This window comes from Drosophila innubila, assembly GCF_004354385.1.
Source record: "Drosophila innubila isolate TH190305 chromosome 3L unlocalized genomic scaffold, UK_Dinn_1.0 0_D_3L, whole genome shotgun sequence".
NCBI classification, from domain to species: Eukaryota; Metazoa; Arthropoda; class Insecta; order Diptera; family Drosophilidae; genus Drosophila; species Drosophila innubila.
This window is the reverse complement of record NW_022995376.1, coordinates 19,574,041-19,591,087: the sequence shown is the minus strand read 5'-3', so window position 1 is coordinate 19,591,087 and position 17,047 is coordinate 19,574,041. Positions and strand designations below refer to the sequence as shown.

The following is a 17,047-nucleotide window of genomic DNA, read 5'->3' as shown; positions in this document are numbered from 1 at the left end:
CATAAGAATTAGAATAATCATAATAGTACTGCATAATTAATTATAATATAATTAATGTAATAGTTTTTTGCTACCGCAAGTGTATTTTACTTTTTTTTAAATAATATATTTATATATCATCAATAATCTTTTTTGTTTGTTTTTTTTGTTGTTGTATTTTTTGCTGCTAAGTTTTTGTTTGTTGTTGTTCTTATGCCAATTAAACATTAAATCGTTTAAGCATATATTTCATATTTTAAATACGTTGGTTTTACGTTTAAATTTAATTATAATTTTAATTTAACATTTAACTATTTACACAACAAATATATTAACGTTGGGTTTTTTGCTGCTAAAACTCTTAAGCATTTTTTGTTTGATTTAAATTTTCATATATGTATAAGTATATGCTCTTTTATTTTTTTTATGATTTTTTTTTCTTATTTTGTGTGGGTTTTATTTAAAATTAGAAAACAATAATATTAAACGCTTAAAATTTTACATAATTTTGCAATTCATAAAAACTGAATTTTATCTGAACTTAAATATAGTTGAATTTTTATCGCATGTTCTCAATGTTTATTAATAAAAAACAGCAATTGTTTTTATATTTTTTTCACTTAACGGAGATCGCAAAAATAAAGTTCATACCATTTTTTTTTTCAAGGGGGGTTTTTAAAAAAAAGAAATAAAACAACATTAAATTGCAGTTTTTTCAAAAAACATTTCAAAAAGCAAGTAGTTGAACGCATTGCTTGTCTAGAATAGAAATAATTAATAATAATATGTAAAATGTAATTGTAATATGTACAACAAATTGCTTAAAACTTAAAAAACAATTAAAAGTTTTGCGGAAATCAAATCGAGTTCGAAATCAGTATTGAAATTCCAATTGGCAACCTCAACAGATGCCATAAAAGCAAATGGAAAATTTAATTAATAATTTATGTTGTTTTTTTTTTTGCTGTTGTTTGTGTGTGTGTGTGTTTGTTGTTGTATTGAGTTTAACTGCTAAATTAAATGGTATATATGCATTGTTGCCTTGCCCACGTTTTAATACATCGACAAACAATGTTTTATCAGCTTTTGTTTTTTTGTTTTTTCCCTTTGTTGTTAATTAATAACTTGTAGTTTAAATATATATTTAAATTGCATGCATTTTGAAACTTTGTACACTTGCTCATTTGTTTTGTTTTCTTTCATTTACTTATGTTTTTGTTGCTTTTAATTATTTGTGAAGTTGTTTAAAGTTAAAAATAATTTAATTTAATTTTTACGCTTTTCTTTTCTTTTATTTGTATTTTCTTTGCTGGCTTTTCTGCTTGCTGCGAGGGGTGTTGCCAGTGCTTAAGGAAAATGTACCCAATCCCCTGTTACTTCCCCTCCTCCTCCTCCTTATTCTCATTAACCTGTCAGTCTCTCAGCTCTGATGCGATTTACGCCTCTAACATGACTTTGTGCACAGTCGGAACGCCTGAAGAGGCACTGTTGTTGTTGTTGTTGCTGCTGCTGTTGTTGTTGCTGCTGCTGCTTGTGGGCGGTGTGCCACTGGGCGTGGCTGCATTGCTGGCCGCCGTGACAGTGACATCAGCGGACAGTGTTGGATAACGCTGCACAGCATTGGCGGCAGCAACTAATGCATGCAACTTACTAGGCGGCGGCGTCGGCGATTTCTTGGACAGATTCAACGGCTGCGCAGGATCTGCAATTTCCACCTTCAGCTCCAACATGGGCGATGGTCGCGGTGAAGGTGTCACTATACAAGTGGACGTTGCTGTCGATGAGGTGGCGGAATTGCTGCTGTTGCTGGTCGAATGCGGCGACTGGAAATACTGACAACTGTTGCTGTTGCTGTTGCTGCTACTGTGACTGCTGCTGCTGTTGCTGTTGCTGGAGGAGGAGCTGGATGAGCTGGAGCTGGAGCTGGAACTGCTGCCATTGCTGTGTGGCGAGACAGATTGCTGTCGCTGCTGGCAATTGCTGTTGATCCAACGTTGCTGTTGCTGTTGTTGTTGCAACTGGTGCTGCTGTTGCTGTTGCTGCTGCTGTGGAGGCGGTGGGGAACTTGTCGAGGGCGAGGGGCAATGATTGCTCGGACTGCGTCCACCGCCTGTGGTGCTGCTGGCAACTGTTGCCGGCTCACGCATCAAATAGTTTTGTATAATATCCGAGCGCTTGATCTGCTCGGGTGTCATGCGTGGCTCGGCCATCAAGGATTTGGCCAGAACCGAGTGTGTGCTGGCCATGGAACCCAGCTGTTGTTGTTGTTGCTGCTGCTGCTGTTGTTGTTGCAACTGTTGCTGCTGTTGCTGCTGCTGCTGCTGCTGCTGGCTGGGACTGTTGCGCGTTAGATGCATGTGCAGCTGACTGGTTGCACCTGCGGGTGGCGGTGTCTGCACCACACTAATGTGTGCCGTGTGCGGCGTGGGACTCTGGCGCGGACTGTGAGCTGGTATGCTTGTGGAGCTGCTCGCATCCGCCTCGGCGCTTTCGAACTCGCGATGACGCAATGCACGGAATTTCTTGTGCGGCTTGTAGGCCTCATCCATCAAGGAGTTGGTGTCGTACAGCGGCGGCGCCTGCAACACGCGCTTCAGCACGGGCATATCCTCGACAATCTGACGCTTGAGATTGGCGCTGCTCGACGGTTGTGGCGAGCGCACTGGCGAAACGGAGACACTCACTCCCACTCCCACACCGACTCCGATACCGACTCCGGCGGAAGCTGCCTGGGCGGCATCGCTGCAGTCGAGCGCATCATCGACACTGGAACGGGGACTGGAGCAGGAGCTGCTGCCGCCGGAGCTGACCGCCTTGCACTCGTTCTTCTCGTTGCCGGACTCAATGCCCGAATCGGTGGGCGAGTCCAGCTTGCGATAGCGTGTGGCACCCGAGGTCAGATGATGATGCAGCTGCGGATGTTGCTGATGATGGTGATTCACCTGTTGTTGCTGTTGTTGCTGCTGTTGCTGCTGCTGCTGCGGATGTTGCTGCTGTTGCTGCTGCTGCTGGTGACGCACAATCGGCGTGATTGTCAGACCATTCTGGGTGAGATGGGCATGGGAACCAACGATATCCATATCGGCAGCACCCGAATCTCCGCTGGATCCGGAGTTGGCGCGATTGCGCAACGGACAGCCGCCGGAGAGTGTGGCAGCGAGCAGAGGCGCCGAGCTGGCCAACGAGGAGGTGTTGCCACTGTGCAGATGCGACTGCACTGGCGTTGCCACCTGCTGTTGCAGCTGTGTGCTGCTTGGCGTGCCATAATCGAGATCGGCGGATTCAGTGCTCGAAACGGAGCCAAGCGGACTCTTGGCTGCCTCCACATCCATGGCATCCCAGCTGGCGGCGGGACTCTTGCTGGATGCATCCCCCTCCTCCATGCTCCACATCTGTTGACGCAGCAGCTCCTTGTGCTCCGTGCGGAATACAACGAGCTTCTCCGTGTGCAGTGTGCTCAGAGTGCGCAGATCTGGCATCGTGTCCAGCAGCTTGGCGAGAAAGTCGGGCTGATCGGGACGATTCTGGGAGACTATGCACTGCAGGCAACCCTTCAGGCGGCTGTACATCTTCTCGATCAGCTCCAGATTCCGCAAGCCCGGACGATCTGGCGTTATCAGTACGATGGCGCAGAAGAGTCCGATCTCGGCATCTGTCAAATTCATCGAGTTCATGCGTTCCGCAAAGTTAAAGGTCGAGTCCACCAGGAAACGGGCATTGGCGCCATTTTGGATGGCATCGCGACGCATCACTTGGCCATTGAGGCAGATGATCGAGTTGATCGAGGAGTCGAACATGCAGATGAGACGCACAAACAGCGCATCGAAGAGTCCCGCCTTGAGCAACGTGAACTTATCGTCCTGGGTGAGCAACTGGAAGCCGGGTATCATGCCCGCAAAGTCGATAACTCCACGTATGACATGCGCAAATCTCTGTGAGAATTCCTGCTCTGACTGAAGCTCGGGCGCGGGATTTAACGGACAAGCCTGCAAATATACAAGGAATGCAGAAAAATCAGGTTAGACTGAATGATGACAGTAATAGTTAATAAAAGTTGTAAAAAATTAGAAATATAATGACAATTATGATGGTAATGATAATGAAAAGTATAATAATAATGAAAATAACAATCACAATGATCCTGATAATGATAATAACACTGATACTAGAAAAAGAAATTGCTAATGATAATGATAATGATAATGCTAATGATAATGAAAAGTATAATAATAATGAAAATGACAAGGACAATGATACTGATAATGATAATGAAAAGTATACTGATAATGACAATGACAATGACACGGATACTAATAATGATAATGATAATGCTTTTAATAATGAAAAGTATAATAATAATGAATATGACAATGATACTGATAATGACACTTATAACGATTATGATATTGCTAATGCTAATGATAATGAAAAGCATAATTTAAATATAAATAATAATGATAATGAAAAGTACAATAAAAATAATATTCATAATCATACCGAAAGTGAAAAGTATAATAATAATGAAAATGAAAATGACAATGGCAATGGTACTGATAATGTTTATGATCTTAATATTAACAGCTTTTGGTATATTAATTATATTTACTATAATAGTAACTGATTTAGTGTAAGGCTGCCACAAAACTGTTGCATTCCCCTCCCCATTGCCGCGTCATCAAATATTTATATGCGTTCTATTCACGCGAAGGTCACCGAACTGCCTGTACCTGTCTCTCTCCATCTCTTTCCCTCGCACTGCAATCAATAATCACAACTACTATTTGTACTTCCGCACACTCCCACACACATACATATACAGGCACATTCACTCACGCTCACTCACACTTACTCACCCTCCATCCCTCAACCCTGAACTACTTTGCTCTCTCTCGCTCTTGCCTAACGTCGCACTTCCTCGTCGCTGGAAGCTTTTTATTACAATTACACTACAAAAGCTTAGCTGGTGACAGCTTGTTTTTAGTTTCTAGGGGCGGTTTTGCTCTCCCTCTCTCTCTATCTCTCTCTCTCTCTGTCCCTTTCTATAACTGTTCTTGTTGTTTGTGTGCTTTCATCGCCTGTCGCTGACATTATCACCAAGGTCGACGAACCAGAGTTCAAGGTTCCGGATTGTAGTTGTTGTCGTTGTCGTTGTTGTTGTTGCGCGTGTGTTCGCTCGTGAGGGCGAAAGGAGTGTATGTCGGGGGTAGGGGGTAGGGGGTGCTACTGATTTTGACCCTATTGCTCAGGCGTTGTCATTGTCGCTGTTTTGTCTATTTCAAGCATTGTTCATGTTATTATGCCATTTTGTTTTCCGGGTTTTGAGTTACATGCACGCGCCAGACAAACGCGAACGTGCCTGTCCCCCCAACCAAAAAAAACCACCCTCTCATGCTCCCACTCTACCCCCCCTCCCCATCTCCGCCACACCTCTCTTTTCAATGTTATAAAATTATGTTTCATTTCATGTTTGCACGTATGTGTGTGTGTGTGTGTGTGTGTTCGTTTTTCGTCTAAATTTGTATGATTAACCTTGAAAATTATTCGCCCCAAAATGCCGGCAACGTTCTTGCCTTGTCTTTCTTCCCGACTCAGTCTTCTCTTTGCTTTGCTTTGCTTTCTTGGCTGGCCTTCGTCAAGTGCAAGCAAAAGCAACAACAATACGCCGGCATACAACCGGCACAACAACAACAACTACAACAACAACTACAATAAAAACTACAATAACAAATTTCTTTCTATTTTCTACAACTTTTTGCCGGCGCTTTGACGTCGTCTTTGGGATTTATTTCGTTTCTATTCTTGCCCGTTTTATTTTAGAAATATATATTTTCGAAATTTTTTATTCGTTTCATTTGCGCAAAAGCGGAAATAGTTTGCAAATCTACTAATGAGTGAGTGAGTGAGTGTGTGTGTGTGTGTGTGTGTGTATTAAATTCTATGAAATGTATTTTTGTATGACCCGCTTTCCCCGCTCTCCACTTGCTGTTGTTGTTCCCCTTTTCCCTTGTTTTGTTGCTGCTCGACCTGCGTATCACAAGACCTTCAATTTAAATTTGTTGGCTGGCAAAATGATTCCTAGAATTCTTGTAGCTGATAGAGCCAAAAAAAAATGTATAAAAAAAACAAACTCAAGTCTAATCAACACTGAAGAATTTGCAGTTTATTTATTTATTTATTTATAGAAAGTAGACAAAAATTTATAAAAAATCTTAGCCTACTTGGAGAAGAGTCATGACAACTTAGGTCTTCGACTACATTTGCAGTTTATTATTCATTTATAAATATATGTACATGTGTAATTTAAGCATCAATTGCACCTGTCACATTGTCAGATTGTCACATTGTCAGATTGCCACAAACCCCTTTTCACCTTGTAACTTAAACGCTTCCGTCTCGTCATAACTCAATAGAATTTAGCATAGAATGCGATTTATTTCCTTATAAGTATTTACGAGTAAGCATGTTAAAAAAAAAAAAACCACCTGACTATTAAATGAATTGCGCCATCGCCACTCTCTCTCTTTCTCTGTCTCTCTCTCTCTCTCTTTCTCTCACTCTATCATCATCTCTCCCTTGCACTATTGCTCTACTTGGCGCAGCCTCTACAGCTCTCTTTCCCTCTCTCTCTTTCTCGTCATGATCGCTGTTGTAATTGGCTCTCTCTATTTCTGTCTGATTTGCTTTGAATTTGCTTCCTCATACTGATGACATTTAAAGAGTACTAAATATATTTGCATATTTGCATGTGTATAATTTATTTTTTGCGTCATTTATTTTTCCTTTCTTATATGTACATACATACATATTTATTATTAGTATTATGTATTGTTGTTTATGCATATACAAAGTACTATACATAAGCAGTTCTAAATAATTTGTATTTGTCTAATCGTAACAAATACATGTGCAAGAACCTACACACACACACGCACACACACACACATTTGTACAGTCATTTCATTCATTCCAAGGTTAAAAAATAACTCGCCACAAGGTCGTCTCGCGACTCGTGCGAGTGTTCGAGTGTGTGTGTGTGTGTGTGTGTGTGTCTGAGTGTGTGTGTGTGTGTGTTTTGATTCTACGCTGCAGACATGTGCAAATTATTCTTTTGGCGATAGCGCTGATCGTTCCCTCTCTCTCTCTCTCTCTCTCTCTCAGTTAAACGTCACTCACTTATTCTTTTACGCTCTCATTTTTGGAATTTCTCTCAGTGTTGTAAAAGCTTACACTGTCTCTGCTGCTGCGCCGCTCTGTCGCCTTTTGGCCTTGCACTTGACTTTGACAATGGCCATACATTGTTTACTATCGCCTTCTCTATTTGCCTTCTCTTATCAACGCTCTCATTAGCTCAACTGCTTGATAATTAGCCGAAATAAATAACAGAAACACTGCAAGAAACAAAGAGTTCCCGCTTTTCCCCTACCTCCCATTTATTGCCTTTGTAAATACATTTGTTATTAGGCTTTTTGTTGGTTTAAATATTTAATTTTAATTTATTTAAACAGCCGCCACATGTGTCTTTCCCCTTTTGCAATTCTCCCTGCTTCTACTCATTCTTAATCATCCTTTTTTCCACTCACTCTTTCTCTCTCTCTCACTCTCTCCCTTACTGTAGTATTCTCTATGTGTTTACTTGTATTTTTTTTTTTATAATGACGCTATGCTTGACCTTGAGCTGTAGAAATGTTTTTTTTTTTTTAATTATAAATTTTAATTTTTGTTGTTGTCGGAACACGTTTCTCGTATTGCTTTTGGTTTCGGTTTCCTTATCGTGCACTTTGATAATTCTACAATACTTTTGCGAATTTTTACTGCGATCCTCTAAGTAACATTTTTGTGATCATATTCTATATTTAAATTATATATTTTATATTTCAAATGTTGAAATATTTAAATAATTTTAATGTGATTAATGTAAAAGTTTTCAAGTCATTAGAAATTAATACTTATTAAATATAAAATAATTATGATCATCGCATATATATATTTTACATTTAAATTGTATATTTTCTATTTAGTTATATTTTAACCATGACGTCAGTTGTAAGCAGAGTTATTCACTGAATTTACAACTCATTTATCATTGTTTGTCTTTCAGTTTCTGACATTGACAATTTTTGTTGCTGTCAAAGTTAAAAAATGTGTTTAGGGGCAACAAGAACTTGACCCAAAACGTTTCAATGGCCCAAGTTATATATTTCTGACCATATCGGAGGTCTCTTTGCCGCATTGCAGAACAGTAAAGACAGAAGACAGACGGACAGACGGACAGATCGACAGTCGGTTAGTTGTAGACGCGTCTACGTGCGATGTCGTTGATTTCCTGGTTTAGAATCATGCAAACAGGTTCACCTTGGCGTATGAGTAACATGCCACTAACTAGTTTGTTGTTGTTTGTTACTGTTATTATTGCCGCTACTATAGTTGTTGTTGTTGTTGTTGTTGATCTATGCATGCCAATAAATGTGCCCGGAAATGTGCTTGACATTCGCCTACACAGCAACCTTTAGCCATATTAGTTTATAAGCCCAACTAAATACGTATTTAAGAACTTCAAGATTAAGATTGTTTGTTTGGCTGAACTTACCAGCAAGGTTGGCATTGAGTACGATGGGCATTCTCGGGCACGCTGTCGCATGGCCGAGACCTTCTCCTTGGTGAACTCGCATGTCTCGAGATGGGCGCGCAGCACGGCCGCCAGGAGGCGTGGCTGATCATCCAATTCGGTGGCAAGTGCCCGCTGTTGGCCACGATTCTGTGTGCTCTGCTGCATGGCGGCCAAAATGCGCGCCTTCTCACGCTTCGGCACGCGACCAAAGCGCACAGCTGCAAGAAGATAGAGAGAGAGGGAGAGAGAGAAGAGAGAGGAAGATGAGTATAGACCTTGTAAGCGCAACTTATACTTAAATATATGCACATATATTTCAAAAGGGGGTCTCAGGGGGTTAATAGCCGCTTGAGTGAGCAGGTGCAAGGACTTGACAACAACAGCAGCTGCTGCAATTGTTGTTGTTGTTGCTGTTTGTCACGCAGGAAGTTGTCATACACACTGCACTGTAATTTATGACCAACAACAACTGCAACTGCAACCAGATGAGAGTCCCTTTAAACTGGGTCATTGCCTGACTTGACTCTCAGCTGTCGTTCCACTCTTTTTCTTATTTTTTCATTTATTTTATTTTTATCGACTTGTTCTTCTTAAACTTGCTATACTTTCTCTTTTTTTGTTTTTCTTTCTTGCTTCATTTTGTAGATTTTAATTTGCACTAACGAATTTGTATGTGGGTGAACTTTCACATTTCGCCAGAGACATGAGAAGAGAGAACGAAGAGCGACCGAAATGCGACACGTTTCTGGTCACGTTTTGTAGATCAACGTTGACTTTTCGACTGGGCCAAAAGTTGTAGGCGCTAATTGTAAAGGTGTAAAGTGTTTAAACTAGTTTCACAAACTGGGTTAAAAGCAAAGCAATTTTATTAGCTTGGCCCTAAAAGACATTGGCAAACATTTGGGCCTGAAACACGAGAGTATCCTATAGACATCTACGTATCTATCCAAGTAACTAACTATTAATCTATCTTTCTAAGTATCTATCTATCTATCTTTATATCTACTCATTTCTTGGCCAACTTTTGGGACTTTAACATGAGAGTATCTTCTAGACATCTTAATATCTATCCAATTATATATTTATCTCATTATCTATCTAAGTATCTATCTATTTTATCTATCTATCTATTTATCTTTATATCTACTCGTTTCTTGGCCAACTTTTCAATGTCAAAAGCAATGCAATTTCTACAATTTCACTCACATGGATAAAACTGGCACACTAAACAACAAAATCAGTAACAAAAGTGAAACAACTACAACAACAAACATAAAAAAAAAAAAGTAAACGAGGCGCTTTGCAGATTTTTCTACTACTTTTTCCACAGCAGCCGCAGTCGCAGTCGACGTCGCCGTTGCTGTCGAGAAATCGCCACACTAAAAGTCAGACTGACTGACTGACTGACTGAACGAGTGAATAAATGACCCACTTGCCAGGCAGCGAAATTCAGGTCAAACGAAATGGAAAATGAACGCAGCTGCTGCGACTGCGCGTAGAAATTAGAGCGAGCAAGCAACACAACATATCAACAACAAACAAATCAACAGAGCGTCGACAGCGACGGCGACGGCGACGGCGACCGAGACAGCGACGCCTGCGCCAACTTTCAACGCTTTAAAGTTGGTCAGACATGCAGAGAGCAGCAGAAGCGCTACTTCTTGTTGTAATTATTGTTGTTGTTGTTGTTGCTTTTTAGAAAATAGCAAAAGCAGTACAAGTGATCGTCGACGTCGACTGCGACTGCGACTGCGATTGCGACTGCGACGCCTGCTGTTAAAGTTTCATTTCAAGTTTAAAGCTCTTCCGCGGCCGCAAACCAAAAATGATGAAGAAAAAAAACAACAACAAACTGATTATTATTATTATTGTTGTTGTGCGTATAAACGAGGTCAACACTTCAATGGCGCTTAAAGCGTTAGCAGAAGAAAACGAAACAGCAATAGCAACAACAAAAAGGTAAACAAAACGAAAAGCAAATCAAAGTCAAAAAAAAACTTTGCTGCTGTCGCTGTCAAAGTAAAAAGTATGTCTAGTTATTTCTATTTGTTGTTGTCCAAGTCTCGCTGCCGCAGCGCAGTCGCAGCGCAGCAGCAGCATCCCATTTTGCTGCGTTAGAAATTGGAGCTTTTACGAATTGTTGTTGGAAATTGAAAGCGAGTCGCTGCGAGCAGAATTTGTGTCATGTTTTGAGAGAGTTGCGAGTTGCGAGTTGCGAGTTTGTGTTTGTGTATCTTTCAAATGCATTTGTATCTTTTACTTTTCAACTTCAACTTACGCGCATTGTGATAGTTAACGTTGCCTTTGAGTATGCCTTTTAATATTGGTAATTCTTCGCCCATTTTATGTGTGTTTTTTGTATTTTGTTGCTTTTATTATGTTGCTAATTTAGTTTAATTGTTGGCACACATATATGCACACACATACACTGAGAGATTCCAAAATTCTCTTTATTGCATTTTCCAATTTTTAATTAAACTTTCATTTGGTTTCTTTTGGCACACACAATTTCAACTTTGGTTTTTTCTTTTCTTTCCTTTTTAACAGATAATATACAACAATATTTTCTTCTGTTTGCTTTTATGTTGTACAATATTTTAAATAATTTTCTTTTTTTTAATATTTGCACTTTATGTTTTCTAAATATATTTTTGTTATCAATGCAGGAACTTTCTTTGCTTTTGTTTAAATTTTTAAATTTGTTGTAAATATTTAGTAATAATTTTTGGAATTGCTCATTTTTTGTTTAAATTATGTTTTGGGTTTAACTTTATGCTATTTTTGTTGCTTAGGTTTTTTACCGCGTAATCCAAGAAACGTGTGTAGGGTTCTGGAACTGTAGCTTGAGTTAAGAGACTGGTCGATTTATCTTCACATTAACAACAGTTGCACATTAGGAATTGTAATATTTGTGTATATATTTAAATTGTTTGTAATGCTTGTTGTTGTGTTTTGTAAATATTAATTAGTATTATTTGTTGTTGAAACACAGAAATCGTAGTATAGTTTAGTTTGCTTTCTGTTGATTTTCAAATAATTCGCTAACATGACAAAACTCGACAAGGTCTCGAACGCGACTAACTGTAAAAGCAAAAGCACGTTACGAATATACCCCAAAGGTAGCAAGCAGCAAGACTGAGACCGAGACTGAGACTAAAGCGGCCTGAGCAGTCGAGCAACAACAGAAACACAAAACAGCAACCGAAACCGAAACAGCAACGACAACAGAAACTGAAAAACGCCGACGTCGCGACGTCGCGTCGCTGCTGCCGCGTAAAAAAGCCGTAGAGGCAACGACCAACGCAAAGTGCCAAAGAGCGGCAAACGAAACAAAGAGAGCAACAGCGAGAGCGCACGTAAGAGAGCCAGCAGTCAAAGCAGTTGTGATAAAGCTCTGTGAGTAATTGAAAGCAGCTCTGATTAAATTGTGATATGCACAAAACAGAGCCGAGTTAATAAAAAACACAGCAATACAACAAATATTATAAATATATTGCAATGCAAAAAATAATAAATTATTTATTTACACTTGTACATTTGTAATTGCAGAGATGATTAAACACATTAACAGTCATCATTAAGCACATTAAACCCAAGCGCAAGTTCAAGCACTGATAAGCTTGCAACACACGCTCTATCCACAGCTCTTTATCTTTTTATCTTATCTGCGGCCACAAAAGTTCAATGCTCGTGGCGCCAAAAACAAATAGCAAAAAAAAAAAAAACTATACCGCTTTAAGAGTACCAAAGCAAAGAGCACAACTCTTAAGTGGCTGCTCTCTTGTAAAGCTCTTTAACTGACAGAGCTTTTCAACACACCACACAGCAGTGTGTTGAGTTTCGCGCGTAACTTAAGAGAGCCAAAAGCTCTTCGAGAGCTTTTCAGCAACATTTGTAGCACTATTTGTAGCGAGCAAAAGCGGATCACAAATTGGAGGCTGGAAACTTGAGAATTTGGAGGCTGTCACATTTGCATTTGCATTTGTAATGAGATTTGTTTAGAGTGTCGTTAAAACACAATTTTTGTCATTTACGATTTAACGCTCGTTTATGTTTTATGACTGCACTGGCCCCGTCTATGCAAAAGAGCGAGATAGATAGACGTTGAGTCATTTAGTGAGTGCTAAGTTGTAGTTATTTGTACTGCAATGGGTGCAACTAGTTGTAATCGCTTTGTCAAGGACAGTTACACACATCAAACATAGATATAAAATCAAATTCGAGATACAAGATACTCGACGCGTATCTCAAAAATACATATTATTGAGGTCAACTCGCGCGACTCGTTTGCTGAGTCAGTTGATTTATTTTTTGAGTCATAAGAGAGCAATTTGATTATTCAAATTGTATGCAAACTAATGCCCGTTTTCAAACTTAAAAACGTCATCGAAACCACTTGAAGGAGCCACTAACAGACTGACAGACGGACGGACGGACAGACGGACGGACGGACAGTCGACGGTCATCGAACTTTAGGTACGAAATGAGGCCAAAAGCCAAACAATGGCGACAACAACGAAAGCCACCAAAAACAGAGGAAAAAACAAAACCAATTTAATAATAATAATGTTGTTGGCATTTTTTATTGTTGTTGTTGTTGTTGTTGATTCAACGTCATTGCCTCACATTTGTACGCACGAAAGTAAAAGTGAAAGTGTAGAAATGTGGAAATATTGGGGAAGACAAACAGGCAACAACAACAACTACAATGTTGGCCAAGCAGGTAGTAAATAGGCCTATAAACTTGTTGGGAAACAAATACAGAAGATGGGGAACGCGTTACATAATAAAATTGTACGAAAGATACTGGAATATTCCAAACAGATACTTATAAAGTAGAGTATCTTTTACTAAATATCACTGAAATATTCGACTTAGATAGATCTCTTTTCATAGTTAGATCTATCACTTATCGCACAACTCGATATCAATTGTTTATAGAAATTACAAAAAGAAATGAAACCAGTTCGAAAATATGTCATAATAACAAGCTCATCATATTTTCGAACAATTAAAAGCCAATTAACAAGTTTTCAACAACATTTCACTTTCACTCTCAACTCGTATCGACTCTAACCTCAAATGCATTGACACTTTTGACAGTTTTGACAGCGAAACAATTTGCCGAGCAATTGTCGAGCTTGTTGTCACTCGCTGCTTTCTCTCTAATCATTTTTCAGGGCATTGAAATAGCAAATTGAATAGCAATTGTGTTTGCATTGTTATTATTATTATTATTATTTCTATTATTATGATTGTTACGACTTGACTGAAGTAATGGCTTCCCGTATTACGGCAGGCGCTAATTGTTGTTCGAGAAGAAGTGAGAAAGAAAGAAGAAAGAAAGAAGAAGCAGCAACAACAACTAAGGCACATAAAAAAACATTTGTTTATGTTTTCTCTTGGTTTTATGAGTCAAGCGTCAAAGCAAAGTTCAATGCACCGGCTAATGAATTGGCTAATGAAAAAAGCAGAAGAGGATAAGATAGAAAGAGAGAGACAGAGAGAGGGAGAGGTAGGCCTACTTTTGTTTGTTACTTTGGTGATTCACAGCGTTTTTTTACGTAAAAGCGACACAATTTTTTGTTTTTGTTGCGTAAGTTGTTTACAAAATGATCGAGAAATGCGGAAAGACGTAAGTTGAGTAAAAACAAGAAGAAGAAAGCAATAAAAACCGAGAGAAACAGATAACAACAGCAGAAAAAAAACTAAATAAAGACATCATAAGTGTTTGTTACAATGTATTTCTTGGAATCGAACTGGCTGTGACAAAAGAAAGCATTGTTGTTGTGTTTTGAAAAACCAAAAAACAAAATAAATAAAAAAGCGCCTATTTTTAATGTGTATTTTAATTAGTGGGTCACGAAAAAATAAGCTCTCAATGAAACATGGAGGACGCACAGGAGGGAGGTCAGACAACGAAGGCAACACAGCCAATAATACAATAATAATAATGAAATCGTTCATTGGGGACCCTGTGCCATATACGAGTATTACAATTATTAATTTCACATCACATAAAAAGGTCACGCTCATCAATTGTCCGTATGTATTCATGTATGTATGTATGTATGTACATTCTTTTAATTTCATCAATAAACCGAAACAGAAACAAAGGCAAACCTCGACAACAAAAGAGACAAGCAATCATTTCTTTTTCTTCTTTTATTTTATTTATGTATTTTTTTGTGCAATGCGTCGGCTACGTAATGTTTTGTTTTGTATGGTGTGTAAGGGCGGGAGGGAAGCTTATTAACTTGAGGGAAATTTTAAGCAACTGTCTGGCTAAATTAAATTGCTATACTATATAAAATGCATATGAAATACATCAAGGGAATGCCAAATAAACTAATTTTGTATTTTTTTTTTTTTGAATTCATAATTATTTTCAAATAAATGCGCGCCAAGGCAACCGCCAATTGCAAATTGCGATTGCAATGCGAATGCGAATGCGAACTCAAACGCAGCAGCAGCGCTGCAACTGAGGCGAATGACCGTGCCTGACCCAAATAAAAGTCGCTGCACTCGCCAACAAAGGCGACAAATGCCTGCTCACTCACTCACTCATTGACTTATTCACTCACTCACTCACTCGCTTGCTCATTCGTTCTGTTCGCTCAGTCGTCGTCATCGTGCAAAAACAAAAAATTGCAACAAGAAAAAGCGCAGCGCGCAGTCCAAAATGAGGCCGAGTGCAATGAACAGCATTCAGCACAAGAGAGCGAGAGCACAAGAGAGCATGCATTACACTAGGTCTGTAGGTGTGCAAGTTTGCATGCACAAGAGACTGAGCGAGAGAGCGCGCCAGAGAGTGGGAGAGTGAGCCTATGCAAATGCAGTCGAACAAGTTGCGACGCTGACGTCGACGCTGATGTTGCAATGCGAAACCTTCGAGAAATTTTACAAGAGTCGTTGAACTCTCCAGCGTGTGTCGGTCGTTTAACTGTGCCCCAAAACGCTGATGCCTATGCCGCTGCCGCTGCTGATGTCGCCGTCGGCGCAGGCATTGCAGCAATGTTGGCTGTGGTTCGGACTCGGCTCCACTTGGAGCTTGAAACTAGTTTGCTGCCGAGGCATTGAAAAAGCGAAAGTACATTTTTCTGCTGCTGCTGCTGCCCGTCTATGTCTCTCTCTCTCTCTCTCTGTTATGTGGCGTTCGTTTCGTTTCGTGTTTGTGCTCGTGGGATTGGCGCTCGTTTGACGTTCGTTCAACGAGGTAAATGAACCTTTTGAAGGTTCAGCTTGCGTAGTAGGCGACGTCAACGTCAACGTCAACGTCGTGTAAAACAAGTTTGTTACGTTGCTGCTGCTGCTGTTGTTGCTTTCGACAGTTTTGTTTGGCGCTCATTTCTTTGCAATTTCACCGTTAAGCCAAATAGCAACAACTACTATTTGTAAGGCAGGTGAAGCGTCTTTATGTAACAGAAGCAGCGACAGCGACCGAGGCAGAGCAAAAGCAGCGCTGCTTGAAATTGTTTTGATGATGCGTGTCACGCGTTTAATGATTTCACTTATGAGAGCGAGAAGCACAACCAATTATTGTATAATAATACTGAAGTACAAATGTATCTACAAAGTGTATCTATGTATCTACTGCATGCATTAACCTTCTAGCCAAGCTCACACCTTAGATACACACACCTAGACACACAGCCTTAGTCAACTGAATTTGTAATTGCATTGAGAACAAACCTCTCCCACATTTATCTCATTGCATTCCTCATTATCATCGTCATCATCATCATCATCATCATGATTATTAGTATTTTGTACTTGAAGCTTTGACCCCTCGCAACCAGGGCTCCTCAAGTGCTCCGATTGAACCTATAGACCTCCCCCTCCCCCTCCCATTATACACCCATTTCAATATAATCCAATGTGACCCCAGGCCAATCATTGTTGTTCTTGTTGTTGTGGCAGTAGCCTCCAATATTATTTTAGTCAACACCTCGACTCACATATGTGTGTGTGTGTTTGTGTGAGTCTGTGTTTGTGTAGCACTGGCATTTTAATGTATTTGTAATTGACCTGAATAAAGTTCAAAACACTCGCAGCAGCAGCAACAATAACAACAACAGCAACAACGACGTCGGCAAGGCGAAATCTACATGCAAGTTGTTGTTGCATGTGTGTGTGTAGCCTCAAAATAATAATGATTGCGACAACAACAAAAGCTACAACAACAGCGTCATTGCTACTGTTTTTTGTAGTTGCTGCTCATGTGCACACATATGTACATACATACATATACACACACACACACACACACACACATTTTGCCTACGTTAATTGACAATTGTCTGATTATTTTTATGTACATAGATAATTGTATATAATTTTTATTAGTTGTTGCTTGATTTAAGTTTGAGATACAAAAATATTTACTTAATGCAAACAGCTGAATTTATTTTTAATTACTTCTTGATTTTAGTTTTCAGATACAAATATATTTACTTAACT

At 39.6% G+C, this 17,047-nt stretch overlaps 1 protein-coding gene across 4 annotated transcripts in view; it reads right to left on the bottom strand.

The window, feature by feature from the left end:
* Positions 1-972: 972 nt before the first annotated feature.
* The window catches only part of LOC117788435 (ecdysone-induced protein 75B, isoforms C/D), a 98,758-nt gene continuing 82,683 nt past the window's right edge, over positions 973-17,047 (bottom strand). For 3 of the 4 annotated variants that reach the window (XM_034627202.1, XM_034627204.1, XM_034627203.1), the window contains 2 exons: positions 8,567-8,805; positions 973-3,965 (listed from right to left, as the gene is read on the bottom strand). In XM_034627202.1, the coding sequence (XP_034483093.1) occupies positions 1,416-3,965; positions 8,567-8,805 (2,789 nt within the window). In that variant the 3' untranslated portion in view covers positions 973-1,415. Of the gene's footprint in view, positions 3,966-8,566; positions 8,806-10,865; positions 11,264-17,047 lie in introns of those variants that run through there. The other variant, XM_034627205.1, reaches the window with a different exon arrangement.